At 47.4% G+C, this 16,486-nt stretch overlaps 2 protein-coding genes across 6 annotated transcripts in view; both read right to left on the minus strand.

The window, feature by feature from the left end:
• Positions 1-144: 144 nt before the first annotated feature.
• Positions 145-7,621, minus strand: NCF1 (neutrophil cytosolic factor 1). 3 transcript variants are annotated; one of them, XM_090122272.1, is made up of 12 exons: positions 7,047-7,621; positions 6,752-6,832; positions 6,388-6,463; positions 5,206-5,371; positions 5,045-5,100; positions 4,609-4,731; positions 4,017-4,124; positions 3,386-3,503; positions 2,940-3,047; positions 1,291-1,430; positions 804-943; positions 145-318 (listed from the first exon to the last, which is right to left on the minus strand). In XM_090122272.1, the coding sequence occupies exons 1-11, from the start codon at positions 7,116-7,118 to the stop codon at positions 825-827; spliced, it is 1,167 nt and encodes a 388-aa protein (XP_089978398.1). In that variant the 5' UTR covers positions 7,119-7,621; the 3' UTR covers positions 145-318; positions 804-824. The 3 variants fall into 3 exon arrangements, with proteins under 3 accessions (XP_089978398.1, XP_031447770.1, XP_031447769.1); XM_031591910.2 differs by lacking the exon at positions 145-318 and adding an exon at positions 355-698; XM_031591909.2 differs by lacking the exon at positions 145-318 and having other exon boundaries at positions 355-943.
• A 2,344-nt stretch (positions 7,622-9,965) lies between these two features.
• The window catches only part of GTF2I (general transcription factor IIi), a 53,509-nt gene continuing 46,988 nt past the window's right edge, over positions 9,966-16,486 (minus strand). Inside the window, exons 31-34 of one of the 3 annotated variants that reach the window (XM_090122264.1) lie at positions 15,586-15,657; positions 14,189-14,227; positions 12,367-12,442; positions 9,966-10,928 (exon numbers count right to left, since the gene is read on the minus strand). In XM_090122264.1, coding sequence (XP_089978390.1) covers positions 12,384-12,442; positions 14,189-14,227; positions 15,586-15,657 — 170 coding nt within the window. In that variant the 3' untranslated portion in view covers positions 9,966-10,928; positions 12,367-12,383. Of the gene's footprint in view, positions 10,933-12,366; positions 12,443-14,188; positions 14,228-14,464; positions 14,534-15,585; positions 15,658-16,486 lie in introns of those variants that run through there. The other 2 variants (XM_031591906.2, XR_016459181.1) reach the window with 2 other exon arrangements.

Consider the following 16,486-nt stretch of genomic DNA (forward strand, 5'->3'; position numbering starts at 1 on the left):
AAAGCCACCTGACATGGCAGCACTCAGGCTGTGAAGGGGCAGAACAGCCATGTGGAGCCCTTCAGCCCTTTGACCTTCAGCCCTTTGAGAGACCCTGCCCCCAACTCACACCCCACCGCCATCTGGGGCAGCTTAGCTTCGTGGACTCCTCACATCATAGCCGCCTCGCCTCACGGCCACCTCACTTCAGGGCCTCCTCACCTCATGGCTGCCTCTCATGGCCGCTTCCCCTCAAGCAACTTCACCTCATGGCCGCTTCACCTCATGGCCGCCTCGGAGGCTCAGCTCACTCCTCACACCTTCAGCCCCAGCATCCCACTAGAGGGAGCAGAGAAGAAAGCTTTCACCAGAGAGCTTTCACTACTTAACCGACTTGGTTCAGCATCGATATCTTGTTTATTGATCAGTTGTCCACACGGCGTGAAAGCGTTGAAATACACGTATAAAGTGTCTCTTTATGCTACACTGCTTTTTGTACACGTTATTCAGGGTTTTCTCACAGTGATTGAAGCCCTGGCTACGCTGTCAGCACAACGCTGGTAACTGTTAAAAAACTAGGAAAAAAAAAATCATTCAGAATACAAATAAGGGAGAAAAGTGAGCCTGCCAGTGATGAGGAACCTGGGCTGTGGGAAGGCTCAGCAAGGTGCTGATGGAAGTGCTCACACTGCTCCTTGGGGCACCTTGGTGCCACTGTGCTGTGGGGTTAATACAGAGCCTGGGTCACAGCTGCTCTGGGAGACACGCAGACCCCCAGCCTGGCTCGGTGCCCCCTCTGCATAAGAGATAAAGCATCTGCTCACAGGGTTTGGGGGCTGAGAGCCTCACATGATCTTCCTCCTGGTACTCTCTGTGCAGCGGTTCATGATGAGGTCTTTACTGGGCCGGGGAGGAACCGCAGGCTGAGCCTTCGACTTGTTCTCCTCTTGCTCATTTTTCTCAGCTGTGGGTAAAGCAGATGCAGAGATGGGTCAGAGCTCTGCACAACCCCACACCTTTACGTGCTCCTCCAGGTCCTCCTGTGAAGGGGCAGAGCTGGAGCCATGCTGTCCTGTAAAGACAGCCCAAGCCTGGGCCCACAAAGTGCAAAGTGTTTGAGAGAAAAGAGGACTTGCTTCCTCCTCTCTCCCTACATCTTTCAGTGTGGCACAGAGATTCTCAAGTCTATTTGTTTATGCCACACTGCCAGCAACCAGTGTTGGAGGGCATGAACCATGTCATAAAATCATAGAATAGCAGTCCTGCAGGACTTCAGTCCACGTCTAGGTCAAGGACCCTGCTGAGACTTACGGATGATGTCCTTCTTCTGCAAATTGCCCCTCATGTTCCTCCGGTTCTGCATATACTTCTTGCTGTTCCTCCTGTAGGTTTCCTGGCTGATCTGCTTCCGTCCCTTGTTGTGGATACTTTTTGCATTGCGGATGGTGGATCTGCAAGCAAGTCAGAAATTAAATGTTCCATTTCCACAACCATAGCTCTCACTCACACAGTTTCTCTCCGAGAATCCCCAACCCTGCTTCTGTACACTGTGCTTCCTGCTCTGCCTTTCCTGAACACCCCTACCCGCTTTTCATTTCCACTTGACAGAAGGCAGCAGGTGCCTGCCAGCCCTGGGGGTGAACTGCTAGGAGGCAGCTAGAGCAATGCTTTGGAAGCATGTGCTGATGGGTGAAACCTGAAGCCTGGAAAGTGAAGGTGGGGATGGCAGACACAATGCTGAAAAGGGCAAGAGAGGCATGAGGTCTTCCCCAGAATTCAAGAAACTCCTGGAAGAGATGCAACACTGCTTGCAGATGGGAGGATGGATGGATACGGTATCTATGCTGGCTGCAGCACTGAGCTTCACTGTATGGGATCTGGGGGCAGAGCCTGGGGCAGGTGCCTGTGCAGCTGTCTGCTCAGTGCTGTGCCCGCAGCAGACACCACAGAGAGAAGTGAAAGGCTGAGTTCTGGGCTGTGTGGAGCCACACTGCTGTGGGAAAGCCCCAGCATGCAGGGCAATCCCCAGGCAGGCAGACAGAGCCATTGCTTTGTTGTCATTACCAGGATGAGAGTGGCTGCTTTCACCACCCATTGCACCGTCCTGCTCTGCTGCAGGCACCTGCAGCCCTCTGCCTTCAGCCCCTGCCTAGTTTCAGTGTGTGCCCCGTTTTGTAGCCAAGCTCTTCCCCACTGCAGCAGGAGTGCTCCGAGCCCAAATTCATGCTGTGGCCATTCCCTGGTAAGCAGCGAGCCAGTTGCCACCTGCTTCTGCTGTGCACTGCCATCAGCAGTGCCACAGGGACAGGTCACTGTCCTCACCACGCCACCTCCCCAAGGGTATCAGTAAGCATCAGTGCACTCAAATAAGCGGATTTGTACCATTTTACACTGCCTCACCATCAACCCATGCTCCAGCAGAGCCGGATTTTGAGAGATTTTATAGAAGGCTGCCTTGTTTTCTTGTGGGGGAAGAAAAGATCCAGGCAAGCTCTGCCCTTCTTAGCCATTGTCGTTGCATCAGAATTAATGAGCTATTATTGCTTTTTATCTTTTTAATCAAAATAAAATCCCTTCCATTAGCTCAAATCCTCCCATCAGATTAGGCCATTTGGAAGCCCTGATTAGTCAAATCTCTCCTCGCTTCTCAAAGATTCAGTGGATGCACTTAAGGGAAAAAAAAAAAAAATCTAATTTGAAAATTAAACGAGATTAGCCCAGAAAAGGAACTCTGCAGAAGGACAAGGAGAAATGTGCCTGCCTGATCCTGCCTGATCTGGGCTGGCTCTGCTGCAGTACTGCAGGATCTGCTCCTGTTCTCTGTGCTCTGCTCACCTCTCTTCTCTCTCTGCATCACCAGGGTGAACAGGGGACACCACACATCCAAAAGTTTCATTTCACCCTCTCGAAGAAGAGCTTTTGCCCTCCTCCCTTCCTCCCTCCCTCAGCACATTTCCTACCTCCGGGGGGGAATGTTGTGGTTCCTCAGCCCGCTTTTCTTGGAAGTGTTCACCTCCCCAGATTTCTGCAGGTACATGGAGGGGTAATAACCTGTGGTTTCGTCCTTCCTGCAACACAAAGCAACACTCCTTGTTCTCCAGAGCACAAATGCAGCTGGGGTTTCCCTGGGAAAGTCTAAAACAGAGTGAGCTAAGGCTGGGATGAAAGCTGAGGTTTCACCAAACAAACTATGCCAGAATACTTAGAGGCAGGAAAAATAACAGATGCATTTTTTCCATCTCCTGCCTCCTTGGTGGTTGCACTTAGGAAAGCCACAGAGCTACTAGAAATCCTCCAAAAGAAAGCATTGGGCAGCAATACCAAATGGTCCACAGACGTCACCACCCTGATGTGCAGAACCTCGGGTCCATCCCATCCCATTGCCTGCTTTTGTGGTGTTTCTCACCTGATGACCCACCAGCCATCAAGCAGCTTGTGGATCACCTCGATGGTGTCACCCTCCTTGAGTGTCAGCTCATCCTCCTCCACAGCCGTGTAGCTTTTCTGCACCACGTACAGTTCACCTGCACACACACAATTGGGACGTCACTCCCAGTGATGGGGCTCAGCCTCTCCTTCACTGAGCAGAGGAAACACCAGAGCATCAACCTGCAATTTTAGGCAAACCCAGAGTGATCCAGGTCTGCAAGCCTGGACTGAGCTCTGCTGCTGCAATAGCTCCTCCAGGTCCACCCAGCACTTCTACAGGAGAAAGCTGGCAAGTACAAGCAGTGAAAGGACATCTATCTAGGCTGAAAAGCATGTTTGCAATTTGCGTGATTAAATGAGGAACAAGGAAGTGCTGTGCTAATAGAGTCTGCTACAGTGTTTTGAAAACCACAAAGATGAAGCCCTGGTAGCAATGAACAGGAAGCTGCAGGACCCCTCCCGCCTGGCACAGCAGGGACACGTGCGCAACAGAAACCCTGTGCTGCTCCTATAGTGTTATCCCTGTGCCCAGAGGTCCTGCCTTGCAGTGAATTGTCCTGCAGACGGGTGATGCTCTTGGGAACGCTGTGGTTTTCTGTGTGTTCTACCTGCATAGTTGGGCTCCTGCTCCTCTGATTCATCAGGACCATCCATCGGCTCCAGATAGGCAGCTGGCACCCAGCCCCGCTTGTTCTTTAACTGGCAAAACCACCAACCTGTAAGGAGAGCAGGGTGGGCAAGAGCAGGGACAGCGCGGAGGCTACAGGAACGGCCAGCAGTGGCTGTGTTCCCCATCCCGTGTTCAGGAGTCCCCATGACACATCCGGAAGGGCGCTGGGGCTGTTCTTTGTTTTTGTGGTGGTGTAACTGGGGAGCCCGGCCACTTCATGCTGCTTCCTCTTGGGCAGGAAACATCCCAGGCTGAGGCATGTGAGGAGGCTGCAGGGTTTTCTAGGATTGCCTCACAACCCCACACTCCAACCAGAACCGACTGTCACGGGGCTCCATGTGAATGTGAATCGGGAAGCACTGAGAAGTTTGGCTCTGGGCCTTTCCATCAGCAGCCCCTCACACAGCCTTTGTTGTTGTAACTGACACCATAGGGACGCAATGTTTGGGTGTAAGACACAAAGGCTGTCCCCACCCCTGCTGAGATGGTGGCCGGGAACGGGGCTGGCTCACAGTGGTGTGGACACCTACCAGTCTCACTCTTCTCCACGACGTCCACCACATCCCCAGCTTTTAGAGCCATCTCAGACTTGGAGCTCTTCTCATAGTCGGCGATGGCTCGGTACGTCTGCAGGACGATGGGGCCTGTGATGTCTGTGGGAGAGAAGAGAGACGTTCCCTCCTCGCACAGAAATACCCTATTTCAGCCACACTAAAAGCAACGCCAGGACAGCCTAGTGCAAAACCTCAGCACATTCTAGGGCTCCACAGCTACATCCCGGACTCTTTTCCCCACGGGATGAGATTTTCACACAGCAGCAGGGCTGCTTTTGCCCTCTGCTGTCAGCCATGGCCCCTGCCATGGGGCAGCCTGCCTCTGCTCAGCCCCATCCACCCACACTGCCCCTCTCCCTGTGCATTTTGCTGTGGCAGTGGCACCCCCATGCAGCCCCTCCAGGCCTCTCACCGCTGGCATTTTTCTTTGCATCCTTGGGCAGGAGGAACACCTCGGGCTTCCTGATCCTACATGGAGCAAAGTGGTGCATTAGCTAGGTCCCAAGAGCTAATTATTCCATGATTAATTGGTGTTGCACCACAGAGGTGAAGAACTGCCCCTGCTGCACTCACTGGCTGTCTGTGATGGGGTTCATGTCATCGGGCCGGACCTCAAAGAAGCTGACCACGTGCAGGCAGCGGGAGATCTTGTGGGGCAGGTTGACCAGCGTGTAGCAGTACTCAGCCAGCGTGCCCTGCCTGCTCTGCGTCGAGCGCTGCCCATCAAACCACTTCGGGGCTGGTGGAGAGGGGAAAGGAGTCAGAAAAAGCAGACAGAAAGCCACAGATTTACATCTTGCTTGAGCAGGCTGCTCTGCACCTGAAAACTTTGTGGCTTTGGTGCCAGTGAGCAAGCGCAGAGCTTGCACAGCTGAGCTCATCCTGCAGCCCACAACTATTGCACAAGCCCTAGGAAAACCCCGTTGAACCCTATTTTGGTTACAGGATAACTCCCACACCTGTGCTCAGGCCATGCCCAGCTGTAACAAGGCTCGCTGCCTCCAGGACACCAGGAATGGCTCAGAGGACCATGTGGACACGTGGACATTCCTCCTTCCCAGCAAACCCCGCTTGCAGCTCCAACCCATGGCACAGCACTGAACCCCACATCGGGCACACACGTGAATGACACCCCCATGGCTGTCCCACTCCTGGTGCTTTCAGTTCTCCAAACATAGCAGCGTGCTGTGCTGGGCAGCCCCGTGCTCAGAAGAGGACACTCGTGGCAGCTTGGAATAGCAGAAAGCAGAAAAACACCCATCCTGCTGTGTGCTGCAAAGACCTTCCTTGAGGAGTCAGAGCCCACAGCTACTTCTCCCTCCCTGCTTTGTTTGAAGAAGGAAATTAAATGTAAAGGGGACTTTTCCTGAGCCGCACCTTGCTTATTAGGTACAAAGTGTCAGCTCTTTGCTGTTCATCTTCTTGAACATACATTGCATTGCTTCCCTTATACCTTTCTCTATCATCACAAAAGCACCAAAAAACATCCTGTGGATGGTGTCATCAAAGGAGGGCTGTGTTCAGCTGCAGCTGCTCAGCACACCTCTCCCTGTACATCCACCCAGGACTGGAGCTAATGCTCTGGGATGCATCCCCAGGGCGCCCAGCACCAGACAGACCCTGCTGGGTTTTTGATTTTCAGCCCCAAAAGCAGGAACAGAGATGGCAGCCAGTATGCACAGGGGCAGAGCAGCTTGGGGTGATTTCCCAAGCGGCTGTGATTTCTGGTCCAGCCCCCAGGCCTCTGCCTCTTACCTGGTAAATGTGGGATGATCCGGTTCTCCGCATTGATGTCTCCAGACTCGATGGGGAACATCTCCTTCAGTGCTTTCTATGGAGCAGGGCCGAGCAGGGCTGTGAGAATGGCACAGGGACCCCTCCACAACACCCACAGCTCACCCCTCCCAGCTGCAGTCTGCAACCCAACACCAGGAGAAACCTCCCTGGGGACACCAGGCTCCCCATTCCTGGGGCAAAGGAGATGTAAACACAGGGACCCAAGAGCCCCCTTTGAGCCCGGTTTGTTTGGGGGCAGTTCCAGCTCAAATCTTTTTGCTGTCAGCTTTTGCCTCCCTACCCAACCCTGGATGGGGGGTGGTGTCTCCCTGGGTCTGCTCACATGGAACTCGTAAATCTCGGTGAACCGGCGGTAGATGAGCTTTTCAGAGAGGTCATTCCACTTCACCAGGAACATGTAGACCTGCAGGGCAGAGCAGAGTGCTGCAGCTCAGCACGTGGCTGGGACCCCAAACCCCAGCGGGGTTTCATCCTCCGGCTGCTTCCAGCTCGTGTCATTCCCATGACCCCCAGCTCCACAAAGGGATGCTCTTAAACCCTTAATCACAGCTATCTCAAGAAATACATTGGCCAGGCTTTTGCCCCAGCCAGCCCTCCACTGCTCGCTGTGCACTTACATAGTGTTGGCTGGGGAAGAACCTCTTCTCATAGCCCAGCAGCTCGATGTGCCGGATGAAGGTGTCCCCCATAGCTGCTCCCACTCAGTTCTGTGCTGCTGCCTCCCTGTGCTCTGCTCCCTTCTGCCTTCGCCTTGCACTGTTTCACTGTTAAAAGCCTCAGGAAAACGGAAGCTGTGCTGCAATCACGTCTGTAACTGTTCATCGTATTGAACCAGTATTTCCTGCTGCAGCCCAGCCCCAGCCCACCCCTTGATGAAGACAGCACAGCCTCCAGCCCCAGCAGCCAGGTGACACTGCTCTGGGATGGCACAGGAGCTGCAAAGCCCATTTTGCAGCACTGCAGGCAGGACAAGCGCATTGACAAAGGCAATGGGAGCAGAAGTCAGTACTCACTCCTTCTGGAAGCACCCAGTGTGGTCCCTGAGACCAGGGACAGTGGCACCATCCCCCTGGGAAAGCAGGTGGGACAGGTTGCAAACAGGCTGGGCCCTGCCTTTGCGTCAGCATTTTCTTCCCATCACCTGCAGCATCCCCAAAAAGCTGCCACCAAGATCTGACCACCTCCACGGTGGCCCTGAGCCAAGCAAGGTTTGCTCCAACTGCATCAAAGAGATGAAACCCAGCAGCTTTACCCCCAACCCCAGGCATGGGATGCTGCAGCTGTTGAGGTATCACATATAGGTCGAACAAACTTTACTTTTTGACTTTAAGGTGGAGACTTCCCTATAAGTGAGTCAACATGAAGCAACAAATCATATATTTTTTAAAAAATCCACCTAGAGCTGTTTGCATTCTGCTAATAGCCAGATTGCTGTTATATATGCAGTAACGTTTTTACAAAAGCTCATTTCTTAATTGGGGTTGTACTAAACTTAAAACTGAGTTACAGACAGTGCATCACTGGAAATAGTACACATGTTTCTTTCTATTTCCTCATTTTTCTTCTTGTAATGTGAGAAGTGAAATAGAGGTTTTCGGTCTTACTGTTGGCACCAGGTTAGTCTATAATGAAATGCAAGGCATAACTCAGCGTGCTGCTCGCTATGATGCACTGATTAATGCTCCCACTAATTGCCCAACAATTCCTAGATAGGAAGAAAAGTCATTTCAGAAGAAAATTCTTGGAAGAGTAATGACCCAGCTGAGACATAAAGCTGATTTGTGGAGTTCATCAGAGGATTCATGTTTATGGAAAACAAGGCTGGCACCTGAAGGCAGCACCTGATGCCTGAGAGATGCTGAGAATTTCCACTGGCATCAAATGCCAGGAGCAGCAGTGCTCCTCAGCACTGCACACCTCTTCTAGGGGAAGCACGGCTTCAGCTGATGGGGTTTGTATGGTCAAGAAGGGCACCAAAGAGGAAGCACTGGATGTCTGAAGCTCCTTGGGAGAATGGACTGTTTCCTCTATAGCACTGCACCCACAACCAGCACCACAGGACTGTGCTGGACCTCACCTGACACCCAGTCATTGCTGCAGTGAGATCAGGGTGCCTACCTGAGGGTGTCCTACACTGCCTGCAACCAAACTGCTCTTAAGGAGAGCAGGACCAGCTCACGGAGCAGGACGGGCTGTGTTCTGACAGATGCTCCTCTGGCACTTCATCAGCCCCAGGGTTCTCTGCTGGAAGAAAGAAAACATTCAAAGCTCTGGTAAGGTGTTACAATTGTATTTATTTCCTTATTTATCAGTACAGCCAAGGCTTTTTAGGGCACTATCACTCAGTGCCCAAAGAGTGGAACACCTTATATATTACTAGTTACTAGAAATGAATCAGATTTTCATACATGGTCAACACCTTAAAAGTCTGCTGCCTACTATATATATAGATCATTTTCAATATAAAATTGGTATTTGGAAGGTATAAATATCAGTGCAATTATTTTGTCAGTTTAATTTATTCCTACTGCTTTTAACTCAAAATGCCCGAGACCATCAAAAGAGCCATCAGTGCTGACTGCTGATGTGCACCCCAACACTAATGAGATCTGCCATAGGGATGAACCCAATCCCAGCCTTCAGCATTTTCAGTAAAACTACTGTCATCAGTTTTCACTTCATTTTTTCAAGCTCTCATACGCTCAGTGTGTGATACATTCACAGGACATCCGTGCCAGGCAGTTCCTTCATTATAATGCCCTACTCAACTCATGTTAGCACCAACTCCATATGAGCAACACAGAGCCCTACTGGGCAGACGTGCAAGGAGTGCTGCCCTACTGGCAATGATAGTGAAGGAAGGATGGTGGCCCTCCCTTCTGCTTTCTCAAAAAGGGAAGCTGAAAACCCATGAAAAGCTGCGTTAACTCATTTCCCCACCCTAAAAACTTCTGGCAGCAATTGTGAAACTGGCCGTCATTCTGTAACAATTTGTTTACAGAGGTCCATTGAAGTGAAACATGTCAGTGGCTATGAGCTGGGAGAGTGCCCACGTAAGTGAGAATCACCAGGTAAAGAATCCATGTGGGGCAGACAAGGCAGCACTGCATCCATCACCATAGTGATTCATCAGCATTTTCAAAATGGTTCAGCACAGAGCGATCCCTGCCCCTACTGCCACCACAGTGACAACAAGGTACTTACAATGCCTCCAAACATCATAAAGCAGGAGCACTTAGACCTACATGGAGCAATCATGCCAGCACATGAGCTACAGCCCTCTCCCTACCTTACACCGAGAGCACGTGCTGCTCTGAACCTGTCTGCAGAGAGTTCCTCCTGCTGATGTTCCTTGGGACAGACACTACATCCAACTGCACACAAGTCTTCAAAATTGTCCTTGAAGATCCACCACTTGCTTTCCTTGTCCAAAGGGTGTGACAGGAACTCAGTTCTTCACTGTAGTATCTATGCTGTAGCATATTCTACCTGCCTACAAAGTTACTGCTATGTGAACATATGTGGACAGTCAGGAAAAACATCAGAAATATCTTTATTTCTTAATGAGGGAATAAGGTTGAGCGTCTGTGCATAATGCAGTCATCCCAACCTCACATAGCCAGAATTTTACAACTCTCATGGGTTGTGAAACTTCAAGAAATGAATACATGAGACTCTCACATGATGTGGGGCATAAACAGGACTATGGGAGATTTAAGTTTTGACACATTAGGGCTTACAGCAGCTTGCGGTGCAGGATTCTGTAGGTAGTTCTGGATGAACAGCAGAGCATTACCCACAGCCTGCAGGAGAAAAACTCACTCAGGTCCATTGAGTTTTGCCTAAATTAGGGCTGCCAGAGCAGATTCATCATACAAATCCCACTCTGATAAAATATGCACTTATTACTTTCTATTGATGAAGCAAACTATAGAAAGGTTATCCACAAACTGATATACTGTCCATCCCATTAATGCATACTAACAGTCAAGTGAACCAGTTTACCTTTTATTTATGAAAAACATATGAGTTGTGGCAGATGTAGGAAAAATTAGTGCAAATATACACATACCATTGACCAATCAGCCATGAAAGGAGTAAGAACCGAAAAAATCAGTGATCTGTTTTCTCCAAAGTAAAACTAACAAACTGAACTCTTGCACTGTTTCTTCATTACAGAAACTGAGATATATTCAGGCACAGTGGAATTCAGCTTTATTGAGAAATGCAGATGGCTCTGTTAAGTCCCCGTTCATTTGAATCCTTATCTCCCCAGTATTGCTGCAACAAATTTAGTCCTTATAATATATTCCAGAGCAAAACCAGCCATTCCAAATCTGCAGTCATTCTTCACATTAAGTCAATTCACAGAACTGCTGAAAAAGTAGACATTTCTATCTCAAAGTACAAAAGGGTTTGTATAGAAGGTACTTCTCTTATACAGTTATATTACACAGCTCAGCACGGTCCCGGCAAGCTCTTCTCAGCTCTGGGTGCTTCTGGCTAGACAGAAGTAAAACAAAAGTGAGTTAGTTTCATTGCTGATCTATGATGTACTACAAATACTTGTAGTATTTACTTTGAGTTCTTCAGGCCTAGAATTAATGACCACATGGAAGGTGAACACTGCTCTTCATCAGTGGGATTACATGTGTGCTTGAGTGCTTCCTGTATCAGTTTAGATGGAATATTTGCTTTAACACACATTCTTTAGCCAGTCCTTTACAAAGAACATAAGGACCACTGCAGCTCTGGAGCAAGGCCTGTACCATGCCACTGCCACACAGGGATGGAGCAGATGTTACAGAATTACAGAAATGCAAGAGGCTCTGCAAGTCATACAGTCCAGCCTTGCTCCCAAAGGATTGCAGTTCACAACAGTTTGGCTTAGCCCTGGTGTTGACAGATCTTAACATCCACCAAGGGAGCGGGTTCTGCCACTTCTCTGTGTGACTTTTATCCTTTTGTCAGAGTCTTGAGATGTACTGGGAGTGTTTCACAGAGCTAATTTGTGTTTGGGTGCCCACAAAGCTTGTTTCACATCCCAAGGAAAGTGGAAGAGAACGAACCTACTTTCTCCAAGGTGAAACCCATCAGCTGGTATGTTCATACATACACAACCTTCATGTGAGTGTTAGAACTACGAGCACCAGATGCATGACCATCAGTTAGGGCACATCATTTTCTCCATCAGTCAGTGTTCATGCTGCATTGACAGAGGGCCATGGCTTTGGCTGTCCTTGTCTCCGAAAAGCCAGATGCTGCCAGGAGTGAAATTCCCAGGCTCCTCCAGCTACTGCTCCATGGGAGCTGGCAAACTACTCTGGCAGGCACATCTGCTTAGGCCAGCAGAAAGTAATAGTGAATAGCCAGAGCTTGGAGTTGCTGATCACTGGCCCGTACCCTCAGGCTGGAATAGCATACAGAATCTTCTTTGTGATGAACACAATGCTTCTGAAAAAAGTCAGTTTATCATCAAAACTTAGCTAAGTTTTTGGCCAGTGTCTCAGGCTTAGGCAATATTTCAATCTTAGTGAAGAGCTCTCCTGCCCAAGTACAACTTGGAAACCTTATATAAACCTTATATAAGCCTTACCAAGAATAAACGTGCTCTTTCACCAACCATGTCAGAGCTCCTCACAAACATGAATTCCCTCTGAGGTACGTAATTACCATCACCTATTTTTATTCATAGGCTATGATACAGCCCAGATCTCCCTTGAAATGACTCCCTCACAAATCTGAACACAGTACACTTTACGTTGTATTCTGGTAAGGTAGTGAAAACATTCTACATAGAAGAGAACTAAGACAAAATAATTCCAAAGTCAAGTGAAGGACTGGCACCTTCTGGCATTCAATCTTAGCCCTCTTCTTCCCCACCCTACACTGCATCCTTGACACATACAAACTCCAAGAACCACAAAATTCTATTACCACAGTAGGGATGAGCTCTACCACGTTGGGTCTGGTTCTTTCTTTATTTGACAACTTTCTTCTGTTTCTGTAACATCTGTTGAAAAAGGACAAATGCGATGAACAAATGAATGAACTGAATGTCTTCCAGAGCCAGCAAACAACATCTGACCACACACCCTTGTGCTCAAGTCATGCCTTCTGGTTAACAAATTAACATTCATTGCACAAGCTTGTTTTCACAGCACTGGCCATTTATCAGATTTTATTTTCATCTGTAAGACCACTGCTCTCCCCAGCCACATACAGACCATTTCTGCATTATTATATTTCAATCCATGCAAAATAAATTTTGACCTTAGCTAATTTTTCTTCTCCAATGCACAGTATCACACAGGAGGGCATTATTAGATGTTAAAAAAAAAAAAAGAGAGAGAGAAATTTTATCTTGTTGGCTAAAGCATTCATCACCTTTTCATACAATATTTTTCATTTCCAAGAGACTTCATTAGAAAATCTTTGCTTTTCTTGTTCATAGGGATGCTGGGAGGTAAATCAAAGCAATCTCATGTCTTTACAGCACTGCCTGTATGTCCTGGAGCCTGATTTTGTTCTTTTTATAAACAGAGAGTATGATGTTGAAAGGAAATTGGTTTTTTACTGAAGCTGTTTGCGAGGTTCAGGGCTAGAGTAATTCATCACAGCAAAGCTAAGCTGTCTCAGCACATGATGCTTGATCCCTCCCAGCCTAGTTCTGATGGGACCGTGTGCACTTCAGCAGCAACACACCTTTTCTCAACATCATTTCTCTGACAGCTGGGCCCAACTGCAGCTTTGGATGACAAATTCAAAAAACACATTTGTCTATTTCTTCAAAAGAATCACTTTAAAAGACTCCCTTTTAAAGATTCAGGAACTGTCCCACTCCATCTAACAGTTTCAGTGATCCCATTTTGGCAGCACAAAGACATTTCATGTTTCAGCTTTCAGAAACCACCAGCAATGGAAATGAGAAAGGACATCTCCCCAGGAAAGGACACGGAAGAACAGAAGTGCTGCAGTTTGCAGCTCTCTCCTCTTTCAGAGAGTCCAAGCAGAATTAGAGAACAAACTCAAGTTGTGAGCTCTAAGATGCAAAGCAGTGATGCATAGCCACATCCATCCCAGTGCTGCTGGCCACGTGGCAGCACTGCTCTCCACACTTCTTTTTCTTGCAGAGCTTCACAACTCCCCCCAACAAACTCTGAGAGTAAACTCAGGCCAATACAGCATTCAAATTTCCTGATGATGGCAATCGTTCACTTGCATAAATTGTCAAAATGACTGCATGGATAACTAGAAGCTCACTCAGGATATGAGCAATCCCTCAAAGCCTATATATAGCCATGACTCACCCACCAAAAACAGCACTTCATAAAACTCTTTTGTACAATTATCTGAATAATAACTTTTGCTGCAGAGAATCTTCCATGTAATTTAGCACAATATTAAAACAGATGTCCTGGGAACCAATAAATGCTTCTTTTTGTTGTTTAGATTGACGTGTCTTCTTTAAAAAGAAAAAATGCAGCTTTGTTCAAAATGACTTTAGAAGGATGTTTTTCACTCACAGGGTGGTGACACATTGGAACAGGTTGCCCAAGGAGGCTGTGGATGCCCCATCCCTGCATGCATTCAAGACCAGGCTGGATGTGGCTCTGGGCAGCCTGGGCTGGTGGTTGGTGACCCTGCACACAGCAGGGGTTTGGAACTGGATGAGCATTGGGGTCCTTATCAACCCAGGCCATTCTAAGATTTTATAACTTTAAAATATTTGTTGATATAGCTGAAGACAAACACTCACCCCCTGAAGATACCTCTGTTTGCCTTGGTTCAGCTGGCTCTTAAATGAAAAAAAAAAAAAAGTCACATGAATATGCATGTTATTTCCAGGGTATGAAACAAATAAGTGTCTTAGCAAAAGTTAGGAAAATTAAGTTTTCTCTGAAATAAGAAGGAAAAAAAGTCTCATTTTTTCCCCTCTTAGAATCACATAAATATTTCTGAGACAAAGATCTGTAGCTTGCTATTGACTTTATAGCAAAATATATAAAAAGCATCCAAACATTCACTGTATTACATTAACGTTGTCCTCAGCGTGTGGGTCACTGTGGCAGACATCACTGAGCTCCAGCAAAACAATGCATACCTGCACAGAATACATCAGATTTGCATCAGCTTAATTCAAACCACTTATATTTAAGTCTGGATTTCAAACATACATCACACCACTTCTGGATACTTTTGTTCTCAGTGGTGAGCACGTCTATTTTGGTGGAGAGGGGGAAGCTGCAGAGTAGAGGGCAAAAATCACATTTTATTTCCATAATACCTTTTCTACAATCTGTGTTGATGGCTTAGAGACTGACAGCTGTTGGGAAAACCACAGAACCTTATTAACAGTGCAGGTAAGTTAAGGACAGAGTTCACCCAACAGAAACAGACGTTTTTCTCCCTGCCACCCCAACAGAAGCAGAGGAGGGAACAGCTCCCTTTCTGTTACCACAGAAGTGCCCCTTACTCTTGAAATGTTTATTAAATGTTTTCTGTTTCTCTGAGTGACATTCTGTTCAGTCAATAGCAGAAGGCTACTGACAACTTGAGATACACATTTCTAAAAGGCCTGTGAGAATTTCTGAAATACTGGGTCAAAAGGAAGTTGTTCAACTACATTTACTTCAGCAACTCCCAGCACAGAACAAAACTCTCAATTCAGATTAAGAAGGGTCATGTGAGTGCAGTCCAGATGCAATCTAACAGGGCTTTCAGTGCTGTTTAGTGGATAGAAATTCCATCCAGACCCTTTTCTGGGTTCTTACACATTTTGCAGGCAAACTTAGCTTGGCTGAACATCGATCTGGCACAGACACACACTCTGAGTTAAGCAGACATCATTAAACAGACACGGAATTGCCTTTATATATTGCCTCTACTGATCCTTCCTTTCAGCTCACTCATCATCTGCAAAAATCAAATTAAGGAACATGCCAATGACATAGCTTGAAGGAAGCAATGCTTCTTTCTATTAACGTGTTAATATTTAATGGTTATAAACATCATCATTGCACACCATCTGTCAAAATAAAACAGCTCATCATAAGCAGTGCATACCCAGGGCATGACTATTGATATCATCTGCCAATAGCATCTAGAACTCCATATCCCACCCCTTCTGCAAGGAAACGTGTCACACTGCATCACCTGGTAGTGTGGGTGCTGCTGCTGCTGCTGCTGCTGTTGGTGGTGCTTCTTCTTCAGTTTTCTCCATTAGCTCTAAGATCAGACATGATCATCATTAACTTTACAACAGAAACATGTAACACAAGGGCAATTTTACCTCTGGTATCTGCAAATCCTGAAACTTGTTGCATTACAAAATCACTATTTGAGCCACAATTCACTATTTTTTGTTTCAGAAAAAAGCATTCCCTATCTTGCCTGCAAGTTCCTACAATTTCCTAGTAATTTCTCATATGTTCCCCAGAGCAAGAATGTCCCATATCTACAAGTAGGCTCAGAGACTAACAATAATTCACTCCAATATCAATATCAGTTCTTTCTGATCATAATTAACTGACACAGATACTGCACGAAAGTCACCCATTCAGTGACCAATTTCCTGCTCTGGCAATGGCAGATGATCCCATATCTGCTGTTCTTCCTCAGTTAATTTGCTAGCATCAGTCCCACCAAACACTGAAAACTATGCTGGAGAGACAAGAGTTTATTTAATAGATTCTTTCATTTCTAATTCAATCCTCTGGCAACGTCATCAATGCTCATCTGCCTGAAGTGTTCCCTCCTACAAAGGGATCTCCTGCCCACCTAAGGAGGTGTGCCCAGGATTGGTAAGCAGCTCAGTATGAGCTCCCAATTACAGTACCTTCCTGAGAACACTCTGTCCTTGCCATTCACAGACCTCAGTACAGAATACTATACTTGTGGCTTGATGCAAATGAATGAGTACTGGGATGCTAAGGCTGAGGCTGGGTAAGGCCAAACTACTGACAGCAGGTTATTTGGCCACATTGGCTCTGAAAGAATACAACATAAGGGTCACTTGTAACAACAGTGTTTTGTTGCTTGCTTTTTCTTTAAATAA

Source organism: Phasianus colchicus, chromosome 21 (genome assembly GCF_987193195.1).
Source record: "Phasianus colchicus chromosome 21, bPhaCol1.hap1.1, whole genome shotgun sequence".
Taxonomy (NCBI): domain Eukaryota; kingdom Metazoa; phylum Chordata; class Aves; order Galliformes; family Phasianidae; genus Phasianus; species Phasianus colchicus.